This window comes from Schizophyllum commune (assembly GCF_000143185.2).
Source record: "Schizophyllum commune H4-8 unplaced genomic scaffold SCHCOscaffold_18, whole genome shotgun sequence".
Taxonomy (NCBI): Eukaryota; Fungi; Basidiomycota; class Agaricomycetes; order Agaricales; family Schizophyllaceae; genus Schizophyllum; species Schizophyllum commune.
The window spans coordinates 25,704-39,858 of NW_026089555.1; the positions used below are offsets into that span (position 1 = coordinate 25,704).

General features: G+C 58.0%; 4 protein-coding genes across 4 annotated transcripts; 1 reads left to right on the forward strand and 3 right to left on the reverse strand.

Annotated features, from left to right (window-relative positions):
* Window positions 1-430: 430 nt before the first annotated feature.
* Window positions 431-2,668, reverse strand: SCHCODRAFT_02521775 (uncharacterized protein; the record flags this gene model as incomplete). Its single annotated transcript, XM_003026162.2, has 1 exon — window positions 431-2,668. The coding sequence occupies one exon, from the start codon at window positions 2,666-2,668 to the stop codon at window positions 431-433; it is 2,238 nt and encodes a 745-aa protein (XP_003026208.1).
* Window positions 2,669-3,340: 672 nt separating this feature from the next.
* Window positions 3,341-4,230, forward strand: SCHCODRAFT_01110386 (uncharacterized protein; the record flags this gene model as incomplete). Its single annotated transcript, XM_050341040.1, has 3 exons — window positions 3,341-3,456; window positions 3,761-3,846; window positions 4,121-4,230. Coding segments are annotated over 3 exons (312 nt in total), but the record flags the coding sequence as incomplete, so codon positions are not given.
* A 2,264-nt stretch (window positions 4,231-6,494) lies between these two features.
* Window positions 6,495-7,642, reverse strand: SCHCODRAFT_02594624 (uncharacterized protein). The gene has a single exon (XM_003026163.2). It carries the CDS (start codon window positions 7,311-7,313, stop codon window positions 6,939-6,941), a length of 375 nt encoding a protein of 124 aa, XP_003026209.1. The 5' UTR covers window positions 7,314-7,642; the 3' UTR covers window positions 6,495-6,938.
* A 2,945-nt stretch (window positions 7,643-10,587) lies between these two features.
* On the reverse strand, window positions 10,588-13,976 carry SCHCODRAFT_02719608 (uncharacterized protein; the record flags this gene model as incomplete). Its single annotated transcript, XM_003026164.3, has 7 exons — window positions 13,541-13,976; window positions 13,234-13,485; window positions 12,999-13,182; window positions 12,496-12,876; window positions 11,144-12,444; window positions 10,993-11,083; window positions 10,588-10,901 (listed from the first exon to the last, which is right to left on the reverse strand). The coding sequence occupies exons 1-7, from the start codon at window positions 13,598-13,600 to the stop codon at window positions 10,588-10,590; spliced, it is 2,583 nt and encodes an 860-aa protein (XP_003026210.1). The 5' UTR covers window positions 13,601-13,976.
* Between the last annotated feature and the right edge of the window lie 179 nt (window positions 13,977-14,155).

Sequence of the window (14,155 nt, forward strand, 5' to 3'; positions counted from 1 at the left end):
TAATTCGGCAACCCGGGCGGCCGGTCATGCACACTTGCCGCCCGAATTAACGCGTTCATCGTGCTAATCCTACAGGCCCGGCTGGCCGGTCCATCACACCTTCAAAGAGAGGAGGCGGATTAACGTGTTCGACGCGCTAATTCGAGGCACGGGCCGGCCGGGCGGCCGCGTTGTCCGAAAGTGTGTTCCGGAATAGCGCGTTCAATCCGCTAATCCGAGGTGGCGGCCGGTAGGGCGGCCGCGTCGGTCGCGTCAGGGTGCCGAATTAACGCGTTCAGTCGACTAATTCGGCGCCGCGGCCGGCCGGTGTGGCGGATTAGCGTGTTGAACACGTTAATTCGAGCAGGCAACCATCCGAATTAGCGCATCACATCCACTAATCCGAGTACCTGCGGTCAAGTCCTCCTAAGAGTGTTGACCAGGGCACGGATTAGCAGGTTTGGCGCCTTAATCCGAGGCTCAAAAAAAGTCGACCCCCTTGGAGTGGTAGGGACCTTGGAGTTACGGAACTACCCTTAGTTCCGGGAATAAGAGGGATAGGCGTGGAAGCATGCAAAGAGAGATGTCGCCGCTGTGGATGCCTGACCAAGCGCTTCTCCGACCAAGGTGCGCGTCGCGCGCCACTCTCCCGTTGCCCGCTAACGTCTTTTGGACCTGCCAGTCCCTTCAGATTGGCCGGTGGCGCGAGACTCGTCCGAGACTGTGCGGCTGACAAGTTGCGCCATGCTTGCGCATGCGCGACGTCTACCTTCCGCGACTCGTCCGGAGGTGCGCATTGCGCGCTGCTCCCTTCTCGTGCGCTGACGGCGAGCTCAGGGCTCACCAGCTCGCGCGCGAGCACCAACTGCGTGGTTTGCGAGCGGGCGGGAGCGTCCGACTTGTCGTACGACGCCACGGTGCGGGATGGCAGTGCCAGTACTTTTGGCGGCGGAGGTACGTTTGACGGGCATTTCCATTCGTTCGCACTCATGCCCCCCATCCGTGAAGACTTGATCCCTGCGCTCTCGGACGGCCTCAAAACCTTCGCTGATGACACCGCTGCCTCTTGCACGTCCTCAACTAGCTCAAGCACGGGTGCGGAGTCGCTTGAAGAGGGACAGCGCCACGGGGAAGCCGCGCCCGCCAGGAACTCCATACGCGTCTTTGGCGGCCTCTCGGCCTTCGCCCTCGACGACACGGCTACGCGAGATGGCTCTCGCGCGGCTATCATGAGCCCGGGCGCGGGCGCGGGACACGACGAGAGACGCTGTCGCGGCGACCGTGCAGCCCGGAGCGTCTCCGACCAAGGTGCACGTCGTGCTCCGTTTCCTTCTTGCGTGCTGACTTCATCCTCAGCGGTCGCTGGCTCGCGTGGACTCGCTGAACACGCAGGACGTTGTTCCGTCCGCGCGGCTGGCCAGTAACGCCGGGCTACCGCTCGGTACGGTGCAGAAGGCCGGCCCAGCGTTGAGAGTACGCACGGTGAGCCCATCGCCTCTGAAGGTGCATTGATCTGTACGCAGCGTGTCCGCCCCGCTTCACCCGTTGCCACGCCCCCCATCGTCTGGACTTGTCGAAGACCCTCAAGCAAATTCTCCTCACTCTCCTGTACGAGAGGGGGGATCGCTTCCTGCGCGTCTTTGACCCACCCCCGTGCGGGTACGGGGCCGCTGGCACGGGAAGAGCACTGATGTGAATGCGGACTCGTGGTGAATCCGTCGTGCGCTCTGGGGCCCGTTGCATGACGCGTCTGAGTCTCTGCCACCGGCTTATTGTGTGGTGTCGGAGCAAGTGGCATGAGAGCGAGATGCGGAGGACAGTCACGAGACTGCAATGAACGTGTTGGCACCGAATTTGGGAGTCGTTCTCCATGGCTTGGCCGTGCTGCCTCGGAAGGTGTGCGCTGAGCACACGACACTCGTTGCGTTGCTTCGTTCACCCTCCTGGCAAGTGCTGAGCCAAAAGATTGCTGCTGCGGCTCAACCACCACCCTCACTGCGCTGTCCGCCCTGCCTGACGCCTCCTTGGCCAAGTGCTCTACATCCTTATGAGGAGGTGCATGGGCTGGCGATCCATGCCCGACCTCCTCTTCCTCTGCCGGCGTTCCTGGCAGAGGCAAGGATGGCGCACCAGCTTGAGTCGGAGGGTCCAACACGGCCGAAGGGCACTCGTGAGCTACGCGCAAGGGTTGGTGCGCAGCATTAGATTTGATAGAGGCTGGTGGGTCTGTTGCTTGCAGAGCGAGGTCTGGCTGAGAGGCAGCGCGCACAAGGTCCTCCGCCTGCTGGCGGTACTTCCGGTAGAAACGAACAGCCTTTCCGCATTGCCAGGTGGCACGCATGTGCGCGCGCGAGAGGTCGATATGACTTCTCGCCTCTCGCAAGGAGTCGGCATGTTTTTTCATCTCGAACCGCCATGCCTTCGGTGCTTGCTCATGATCAGCCACCGTCGCTCTTACCAGCGTGTCCAGTACAGGTTGCATCTCCATGGCAAGATCCTCCAGATACCGTGCAAACTCTCTCGCCTCAATATTCCGCTCACCCAGTCCACCATCATACGAGATCAAGCCATCTGCACGTAGCTTCGAGCTCCAGGATGCAGCTCCATACACGCGGTTGCGTAGCGAGTCAGGTTGAATAGGGCATGCTGGTTTATACTCACCGTAGTAGGCACGGTCTGCCGCACGCATAAGACTCCGGCGACTGGTCTCGGACATAGCTAGCAGCACGTGATTGCAGAATGATTGAGGGGTAAGGCAGCTCCAAATACGGGGACGAGAAGGTGCGGATGTCAAAGCCGGCGATCCTGGCAATCCTCACGCACCACCCAGACGGTCCTCGCCAGTCAAAGGTTTCTCGTCCCAATACGGAAGCAGCTGCAAAGTACGGACCGTAGCTCGACTGGGACCCCTTAACGTCCACTTTGTGGAGGCTCGTTAGCTCCACGGGGGGGTCGCTCACCAGTCGAGCGGGAGCCGACACGGAGTGGTCGCCTACTGGCGACGGAGCGGCCTCGTAGAGGCGCGGGAGAGTCGAAACACGCGTTGAACACGTGCTCGTGGCACGTTCCGTAGGCAACGGTAAGTCCGGTCGCTCTAGGACGTGCGGGAGCGCGCGTAGCGCGTGACACGGGAAGTATCCGCGGCCCGAGGCTTGAGAGCCTACAAGGGACTTGAGACCGAGCCGTAGGCCGGCGAAAAGGTGATGGAAGTAGGAAAGATGATATTCTTCGTATGTAATAGGCCTTTTTGACCCCATTCGTATCTAATCTTATCAACCATGCGTCAGTAAAGTACAAAGACGAGTCCCCGAGCGAGGTGACTCGAGAGTAGCCCTGACCTAGGAGGTCCAGGTCTCCACATGCAGCGCGTAAACACAGTTGGGACACTGTGCGCGAGTTTGCGGAGTGGATCGCGGACCAGGATGCGACGGGGGAGCCAACAAGCGTCATGGCAGTGATGAACTTTGTACGCAGAAAGTATATGTAGCTGCGGGACTGATGTCCGACAAAGAAAGGAGGAGGGACCCTATTACATGCTGCCAACCATGCCTACAAGTCAACCAAGCCCTCCAAACAGACAACCAGCAAACATGGACAACTCTGAGGCTGACAGCGAGCACCTCCCAGAAAATATTGATGGGATCACGAAGTGTCTGCCCGGAATAGCAGCAAGCGTCTGCCGGGAAAGGCAAGTGTGACGGAGGTGTGTGACTGGATCAGCAAGCATGTGACGGGAAGTGTGGGAAACTACTGATGGGATCACAAAACACTTCCCAGGAAGTGTGCGACCGGTGTGCGACCAGTGTGCGACCGGTGTGCGACCGCGCGAGGTTGGGCGGAGCCTTGCCTGGTGGATTGGTGGACCATGTTGCAACTAAAGACGAGTCCTAAGAGCACCTCAATAGTATAATGCAAGGCCCTGCACTGAGGAAAATCTCGCGCAGCATCCTATGTCGGACGCCAGGCGCTGCCCAAAAAATATTGAGCAAGTGTCCGCCAGGAATAGCAGCAAGCGTCTGCCCGGAAAGGCAGGTGTAACGCAAGCGCGTGACGGGATCAGCAAGCGTCTGATGGGAATCACAAGCGTGTGACGGGAAGTGTGGGAAACTACTGATGGGATCACAAAACGCTTCCCAGGAAGTGTGCGACCAGTGTGCAACCGGTGTGCGACCGGTGTGCGACCGCGTGAGGCTGGGTGGTACGCTCCCCGGCCGAATGGTGGACCATGTCACAACTAAAGACGAGTCCTAAGAGCACATAAATCCTATAACACAAGGCCCCCGTACTGAGAAAAATGTCACCCAGCGAGGTCTGTCCCTAGGAATATCAAGATATACCCTGTAACCATAGGGGGGTGTATTACAATATACCCTATCATTACTGACCAGTCGCTATAGGCCATATCTCGTTGTTCCTCCCTACCTATTTTCACATATTCCTCCCTCCATTATTCTGGTATATCTGGTATATGGTCGGGTTCGAAATCCTTTTGATGGCTTCTGGAGAGTCTCACGAGATTACCTGGGTTGATGATTGCTGATGGCTGCCCTCATCGCCGCATCGGGCAGGCTAGGGCTCGTCACACACACCGCCCGCATCGGGCAGGTCGCGCTCGCCGCGCCGATCCGCGCGGGATGCGGTTGATGGGAAAATTTCCCGCGCACGCCGGGCGCCGCTGCTGCCGCCGCCATCGCGATCGCCTCCCGCCGCGGCGCTCCCTGATCATCGCCGCTCCCCTCCTGCCGCCACCACTGACGCCGACGCTGCTCTTCGCTAATCTCCCTGGCTTTTTCTTGGCTACCCGCTCGGGCACGCTGCAGCGCGACGCGCGTTGAAAATAACACGTGGCCGATCACAACCACCGCGGCGACGGCCTTGCCTTTCTTCTCCGTCTTTGCGCGTCAAGCCATGGCCACCCCTCCTTGTCGACTATGCCATATCTGCATCAACAAAATAGGAACATCAATCGACAACGATCTGCTCACAGCACGCAGCGCACGTCGGCGATCGCACGGAATAGAGCCGACCACCTTCCCGCTTCCTCGTGTCATCTTCCCTCCTCTCCTTGCCCCCTTCCTTGTTCTAGTAATTCATATTCCTGACGCAACGCGCGCCCTGGTGGCCATGCGATCGGGTGCCCTCGTGTGCACCTAGCACTGACGGGAATTCCCCAACCCTGCACACGCAATCTCGACACCACCTCATCATTACACCCCTCCGAGCGCTCGGGATACAAACCTCTCCATCCATGCATTCAAGCGTGTCGCGATGATGACGCGCGAGCATCGTGGCATCCGAGAAACAGGTATCACTCATTTCTCTATACATTGGCTACACGCGCTCGTCGTGCACTCCTGTACTGCTCGTTTACGAGTGCACGCAGCTTGTACTTATGCTGTAACTATACCTCTGTATTGTAGTATATCTGTCAATGCATCTGAGCATTGAACTCAACATGCAGCACTAAGGTGTTCACACAGACATTTAGACACAAGAAGCTGATCTGGGAGGCTGTGACAATATTCTCCTACCTACACAGAGCGTGCTAATGAAGATTTGCTTCGTTGGAGTACAGATAACGTTGGGAATAGCATCTCCGAGATTGATAAAGGGCTTCAAAGAGATGGAATCAAATTCTGACCTTTTATAGAGCTTCAAAGAACACCTGCCTTCATATATGCGCTAATCTTTATGTATAGTACACGATACAAAAGGGCTCGTGCTGTCATTGGTCTTTGGGGGCTCGCAATCACAGCCGTCGTCGGGCGGAACGCTGTGATCGGCGACCCCCGGATGATCGGTCCGACCCCCGAAAAGGGCTCGTCGTCGTCGTCGGCAACGTCCAGAGGTCGAAGGGGAAATATACAGGTCCGCGGACTAGCCGGAACAGACAGTGTGCATACAGCTACAGGGGATCCTTGGTTCAAACCCGGGCAGAGCTACTTACACGGTGCGGAAATGAGGTCGAGCAGGTCGGAAGGCACGATTGAGGGACAGTACGACCTCGAGATTGACGAAGCAAACTGGACGCACTCCTTGGTCCATTCAGGCTCTTGCATGCATCGGGCAAGCATAGAAATTCATACAGGGCTACATATGTACATCTATTGTATAGAGAAATGTTTTATATTGCCATAAACCTTTGTGAACATTGGGTATAGCGCCAAACAGCGCGAAAGTGGCGCGCGCGCTCCGAGTCCGGCAGCTCGGTAAGTGTCCCGACGAGCCGGAGACGATAAGGTCAAGGTTTGAAATGAACAACATATAGGTGAAGAGCATATACCCAGCTTACCGAGCGCTGCCAGTGCGAGAATTCCGCGCTGTGCGATCCTGAATCGCCGAGTGGCGCGCCAACTGATGCGCGTGTGACGTGATGTCACACGCCAGTTCTTGCCTCTCACCGCCGCCGTCCGCCTCCTCTCCTCGTCGTCGGTCGCCCGCCCGCCGCTCAGACGCATCGAAATCGAAAGGGAAGGGAGTATGGAATGCTTTCTGGGCCCTAGGTACGTGACACGACCTACAAAGACCACGTAATCGTCACTTACAAAGTTTTATGTTGACTTTCGCCCATGTCGGCCCTGTCCCCCTACGACCCCTCCCCCCCTCTTCATTGCTGCTCCCATCAACTCCAGCACCTTTGCGTCGCACCTCAGCCCCCACCACTATCACCGTCTGTCACGCGTATCCGGCAAGTCCGCTCAGCCTCAAGTTCATCATCGCGATAGCCAAACGCGTCTCGCAAACAACCCCCCCTCCCCGATCGCGTGCGCGTATATGAGCGCCGATGTCATCCCTCACGTCAATGGACGCTGTCGGCCTCTCACCTAGGGCAGCCGCCAACTCATCTGCGCGATGATCCGACGGCACCCACCCCTGCACGACGTGTCGCCATGAGCGTCATTGCTGTCAGCGACGACGTGCACGATGCCTCGCTCGACGTCAGTCACGAGGGACGGAGACTATTGTCGCCGCGGAGACGATCGGCAGGGATTGCTGCCGGGACTCGGGAACAACGGCGACATCGGGCGGAGCGGGACACACCGCGCGGGCAAGGAGAGGCCGGACTGGGCCCGGCAATGCAGACTGTCACGACGAGTCAATCGGCGCGGCTCGCGGCAAGTGGGCGCACCCGCGCGAGGCTGCGATGGCAAGGCGTCAGCGCAGGTCGCGGCGGCCGTGCCGGTGCTCACGCACATTTTGTGGGATGAGGACGACAGCGCAGCGCTGACGGGAAGGATCAGGGCGGGCGGGGCGGCAGCGCGCGACGCCGGCGGCGCGATGCACGACGACGGAGATGCGGCCCGAGGAAGCGCGACGGGGAAAGCGCGGGCCATGTCCGCGCTCAGCGGGTCGTGCGGCGCAGCGAGCAGCGGGTGCCGACGTTGACAGGACGGCTTCCGTCAATGTCGGCGACCTTCTGAATGCTGCGCTGTGTTTCGCGGCAGTTGTCGGCCGTGTCGGTGGCGCACCCGAGCATAGTGGGCATTGCGCGGGGTGCAAGCCGGACGTGTCGACGCGCTAGCCCGTGCCTAGCTAACGCGGTCGTCGCATTGCGCCGTGCCTCGAGGCTTACGTTGGCAGGTCCATATCGTATCTGTCCTATATAGCTGCAATCCATCCGTTTCCCCACCCACGAAAAGCCAGAATTGCGAGGAAACCCAAGGTAAACCCAGGTATATTCCACCTGAGTGGATATCAAGATACGGCCTATAGCTAATGGCCAGTGAACACTGGGGGTATTGTAATACACCCCCCTTTAGTTACTGGGTATAACTAGATATTCACCCGGACTATGGTGCACCCAGCATCCTATGTCTGACACCAGCCGCCACCCGAGAAATATTGATGGGATCAGCAAGCGTCTGCCCGGAATAGCAGCGAGCGTCTGCCCGGAACGGAAGCGTGTGACGGGAATAGCAAGCGTCTGATGGGAATCACACGCGTGTGACAGGAAACTACTGATGGGATCACAAAACGCTTCCCAGGATGTGTGCGACCGGTGTGCGACCACTGTGCGACCGTGTGCGACCGGGCCAAAACTCATTTTTTCGCCGCTATTGCGCTGCACACGACATGGAATGTGGTATTCCTAACTCTAACAACACTTTGGCTCTGCATACCTGCCCAAAACATCCTAGAATAGAGTGGAGGGTGAGATGGTGAAGGAGCCCGGCATTTGCCGAAGCGTCTGATGGGAGGCGGTAACGTGTGGCCGGAAACCGCTGACGTCTGATGGGAATTTGCAAACGCCTGATCGGATTCCGGTGAGACGCCTGGCACTTCCTCGTCCAATATCTCTACCTTCCCGGGCTTTCTAACCCTAACAAACATGGGCGCTACCAGGTTATCGATGTCTGCGCGTCGAATGGCACCGGTTTCAGCCTGATCGGAGAAAATTGATGGGATTGATCCAGGCGCGCGCTTGGAATCGGGCAGAAGGTTAGGACGTCAGGGCGCTGGGAGGAGTCGAATGTCTTCGCTAGTGGCGGATGGTCGAAAGCTGTGCATTCGGTCTTGTGCCCGTGTCTACAGTGCTCGCGCTGACATTCAACCGAGCAGCTGATCGAATATGAGGGTACCCTCTCGCCGAAGAAGCCGTGAACTTGCTGGTTAACTGACCTAGGGGGGGAGGGGGAAAGTCAGTATCGAGTTCCTCGGACCGAGCACGTACTTGCAGCGCGAGCACGTCTGCAGACGCGTTCCCACGGTCTTTTCCTTGCCACACCTTCCCCAATTCTCCTCCGCGCCCCTCTTGTGCGCCTTTCTAGCCGCGTTCTCATTGTCAACGACGCCCGCGACGTGTTCGTGGTAGATGCCCCACATCTCGTTATCGTGAGCTCGTGCGTGTGTGTCACGAGTTGGTTATTGTTCTGTACAGCTCGACTCTAGCAGTCACTCGGTCACGTCACGCGTTCACGCCTTATATACCGAGTAGTCACACTTATACACTCTTTAGTCCGTGCGTTGTCGCCTTCGGTCCGTGTCTGTGTTCGGCGTTGCCGCTGGGCGCGCCAGCCCCTCCAGCTTGCCGCTGAGGGGGGGCCTCTGAGGCCCTGCCCGGGGCTTTGTACCGGGTCTGTCGCTTGTCTTTCCCCCTTGCTGCTGCCATCCGACCGCTGGGTCGTATTCGATCATCTACCGCCGACGCTCCTGCTATCCGCAACCTCCCTATCCGTCGGTCACTCCTTGCATCCACTTCTGATAGTGTGCAGCTACTGTCTTTCGCATCCCCTCTGGTGTCCCTCCGGCTGATGACTGTGTTCTTGCGTTTCTGGATGAGGAGGACGAGGCTTCTGGCATATGGACCCCCCTCGCGTCATCAAAAAGACCTGGCTGAAAGTGTTAGAGCGCAAGTAAAACAGGTCTCACGCGAGTAACTCACCAGAAAGTCGATATTCACCCTAAAAAAACTATCAGCGGTTCTCCTGTGCCCAGTCGAGGCGCTTGTGAGCGTATTAATGCAGTATCAAGTCGCCTTCAAAGTCATTAGCAAAGGTATCGGGCTCAAGCTCAAGGCTTACCGAAAGTAAGCCGGCCGAAGGGCAGTAACAAGCGCTGCCCCTTGCCTATTCCTGACTCGATAGAGGGGCCAGAATGGGCAGGACCACGACTACTCAGCACCCTCGTCAGATTCAGCAAAGAGTAAGCGCTCTAAGCAACCAGCACCTCGGACATAAGGTCAGTCAACAGTCGTCCAATGATTTGACCATAATTTCCCCTTACCCGAGCATGCGAGCGGCCGACGGGCCTGAGGTCGCCACGACGATCAGCCAAGGTCTCGGCTGTATCAAAGCAAATGTCATTGTCTATGCTCCAGGACGGTCGGCGTGATGCACCGGAATCGACGGTCTCGTCGTCGCTTTGTCATTTTCTCGCCCTCCTGTCGCCTCGCATGGGTGCGTGCCGTCTCGTGTGCGCGCATATTGGTGTCCTTGCCCTCTCTACGTTCTTGCTTAACGCTCATTATGCCTCCCCTCCTCCCTCCCATCCTCGTCCAACTGATGAGGGGCAGCTAGGGGTGGAAACCACGTGTGTGGTTTGATTCTTCCGTTGCGGCATGGCTTGACGGGGCCGCCCGCTGAGCACCTGTCGACGCGCGACGCAGTCTAAGTATGTGGCGTCGCACATACGCACGTGACGTGCCGCATCAACGTGACCAGGCGCGTTTTCCGATCGCGTCTCGCGCTCCTTCGACGTCGCCGACAACACTGCCGTAACGCTTTCACGCTAGCTCTCAGCTGCACGCTTCTGCCGCACCATCGCACACGCTGCGCATGCCGGCTTGACACACGCTTTGCAATGAATCACCGAGACGCCAGTAAGTCTGTCTGCGCGACCGCCGACGCGCATCTGCGCGTGACCTCGGAGGGGAACTGCGCGCGCATCTCGCCACTGCCACCTCCGCCGCAGTGAGACATGGAGAGATGTGTGTGCAGATCCTCTGTACAAGGTTGCGCGGCAATGCGTGCTGAGCGCAGTGGGCCTCGCCTTAATCATACCCTATCCATAATCAAACAAATCTCTATATATGGCTTAAAACGACTGCAGGCCCGTGAAAGCAGACAAATTCCTAACCCACCGTATGCCACGCGCCAGCGATGGCCCTCTCTAAAACAAGTCCTTGATGTGACAAAAGAAGGGAAGGGGGCGCTTAATGATCGTGCTGCCGACGCGGAACGAAGCTTCGAAGGCAATTACATCGGAGAGGCCTGGATCATCCGCCTCACGAAAATACACGTCGTGCTTTGTCAAAGGTATCTCGTTCAGAACATTGAGGTCAACCACAATTTGCTTGCTTTGGCCGCTCGTCACGAGTGCCTGGTGATAGGCAGATACCTGCAAATTGAGGACTTTGATATGCGCTTTGAGGTGGAAGCGAAGGGTCCCAAGGATGAATAGCGTATCCCCGAGGGAAAGGCGTCCTGCACAACGCTTTAGCACGTGGATATCATTGGGCGGGCTTTTACTCGCCGTTCAATGCCCAGGGTCCTTCAGCGACGCAGCAAGTCTTACGGTGGACAGCCCAGTGGATACGCTGACAGCTCCCAGAGCAGTAGAAAGCCTCCGCGCACGGGCAAACACACAGAGCCCTGTTATGAGGTCCCTATTGATTCTGGTCAGCCGAAGGCCCGAAGCGGAGCTGAGCTAACGATATACAACGCACCTGCTCGTTATGGCATGGCAAGTACTGTCTCCAGTGTTTCTGATGGTGGCTTGAGTAGTATAGATCATGTGCCAGGTTTACGGCCATTGCGACATCATCCCACGACCCCGATCCCAATTTGCGACCGGACGGATAGTATTTTACAGCAGGATTGCGACGAATGATCGCACGGTACACCCTAGCTTGCATAACGGCTGGGGCGACGTAGCGCATGAGGTCGACCACGTATGTACTGTCTGACGGACGGCATAACGTGGACAGCAGGTCGAGCAGGCCAGCGTCAATGGCGCGTACGAGAGGGCGATTGTCATCGGCCATAAGGAAGAGAGAGGCGAGAGATCGTGCGGCGTGCTGTGCACCTCGCCTCGTCTGATTCGATGCAGCGCATCTGATTGCCGTGGAGGTGACTGTAGCGATGAGCCCTAGCAGGACCGTGCGAATCTGGAAAGCTGGCTGACCGGCGATGATATCCAATACCACGAAGTGATTGGGCCAGATGTGCTCGAGAAACGGCTGTGTAAGCAGAGACCTGGTTAAAAACTCCGTCTGTCGGATCCAGGCCCGGTACAGTCCGCGCGACGTGCCAGCGACTCGCAAGAGGTCCTGCAGAAGGAGACTGCAATCGTTGTCGATGCTCTCTGCAGCGCTCGTCGCAAGCCTATCATGCAGTTTAACAATTGTTGCGATCGCGCTATAAGCTGAGCTCGAGGTCGACCCGGCCGCAGATGGTACGTAGCGTGGAAAGTGGATCCAGAGCTCGCATGCTTGCGCGATCAGGTCCGGGTACGCCTCAATAAACGGCTTGCAATGCGCGGCGTCAGAGTCAACGATGGCCCAGTATGCGCAGGCTAGGCTGGTGGTGTCGCGTCCGGACTCGCGTAGCGCAGGCGTGCACACCAAGTACCCGCGCGCAGGATGTACCAAAGCGCCCCATTGCACGATATGGGGCCATAATGTGCGCAGGAGTGGCAGGAGGTTGCGGCTGCGCAGGCGTTTCTCGGCATCGCATATGGATGCAAAGGCCGCAATAGAGGTTAGGACGATCTCGACACGCTTGTCGTCGGCGGTGAGAGGCGAGGCCGGCGGTTCTGATACGAGAATGCCGAAAACGAACTTAGCACCCTTGGTAAGAGCCCTTCTCAGCGCTGTGACCCGGATGTCTCCGTCAGCGAGAGGGGTCTCTCCGGGCAGAGTTCCAATTTCGTGTGCCGTGTCGAGTATATCGTGCAACATTCCGAGCTGTTTGTCGTAAAACTCAACGCCTCGTTTCGAAGCCATAATCTTCAATAGCCGCAGGGAATCTGCAACAAAAGTTTAGCGAAGTTTGCGAGGCGATCGTCTGCAGCTCTTACCAGCTCGGACGCGCAGCCTCAGCTCGCGTGCAGCGGAGATGATGGTCGCGAGGAAAGAGCACTGGCACCCATTTGATTTGAATTGATCGATAAGCCGCTCGTGATCGACGAGTAGGTACCGACCGTGAGTCCCGTCCACCACAACTGCTCTTGCAATACAAGGCGAGGAGATAGGACCGTAAAACGTCACCCTCACAACGGGACAATGAAGGTCTTCTATCCAATGAACTGAGAAGACAGCCTGCGGACAGAGTCCAAGGTCACGCAAAAGGTTCTGCTGCATCTCCGCCGCTTCAGCAAGCTCTCGCAAGACGCACGGACTGCCGAGGCGGACGCGATCCGTGAGTGAAGAGCTATGTCGACTCGCACGATGCAGTATCACTGAGTCGACGGTTATCCGACCCAATGAGTGCGGGGATGATTCCGGTGCACTGAGCGCAGTCGCATCCCGGTTGCGTCAAAGCCAAGCAGTCTGGCGTCGAAGCTCGACGTTCCCAACTCACCACGTCGCGCGAGCACGCCGTGTCGACATGCGAGAGCAGTCGGGATGGGCTCGCTAGCAATCGGCGTCTCGATCACGGAGCTCGTCGACGGCGAAGATTCAGTCTCGAACAGGGATGAGGGGCCAAAGCAGTATATTCTCGCACGTATGGGAATGTCGAAGTTACAGTCAGACGAAGCGCTGGCCTGCGATAGAACGGACGCGCTATCAGCGACTCGAGCCTACAAACTCAGGACCGCAAAGCCTGCGTAGTTCATGTCAGCGGGAGAAGCGGACACGACGAGGAGCGCGCGCACCTGGCGAGGGAGCGGATCGATGAACGGCGTCGACGCGCTGTCCACCTTGAAGTCGAGATAGCGGCCATCCGCGAGTTGGCGTTCCCCGAGCCTTGACCGCATGTATGCGCCCCGGAAGCGAGCGGACGCAGCGGCAGGCGGCGCACTGAATCGGGTACACTGCTGAGCATTGGCTATAGGGCCTTCCTCTCCCTATCCGAAGGTCAGCTCGACAGGCGCATACGCATACGCATCTCCGTCGACTCACAAGCATGATACCGCGGTTGATCGCGATGCGCGACGCCCAACGGATAGGATTACGAGCCATCCAGTACGAGAGCTTGAGCGCGTCCGCACGTCAGCCTCTGCGAACTCTGTGCGCGGCAGAATTTGCCACGCAGAGGCGGCGGATGGTCAACATCGTATGAGGCGTCACGTATGCGCGGAACAACGCGCTGCCGTCGGCGCGGTGCCTATGAAGGACGACAGGGGGGAGCGCGCGCACAGGGATTCCGCGGTATGACACGAGAGGGGCTTGTCTTCACGAAGACGTGTAGGGCTTCGTCAGAGGCACCTATGCGCCTGGGATGTGTGGCCGTCAATCATGTAATATGAGGGGAGTCGGGATCACGCGCTTGAAGCGGATATGGACGCGAAATGAGCACGTTGTTGATGCATAGTGAGGGTTTCGCGTTTGTGGTGCAGAGTGGACGTCGCGCCGGTCCACGCACGTCGCTGAAGTACGCGCTCAGCGACGATCGAGCTGGATGTCCGCGGATAACATGGGGTTTTCTCGGGACTTATTCACGTTAGAGACGGGTTACATGTCCTGAATGGCAGGAAGGGGCTCTTGAAGGTCGTGAGATTGCCGCGTCGAACAAGG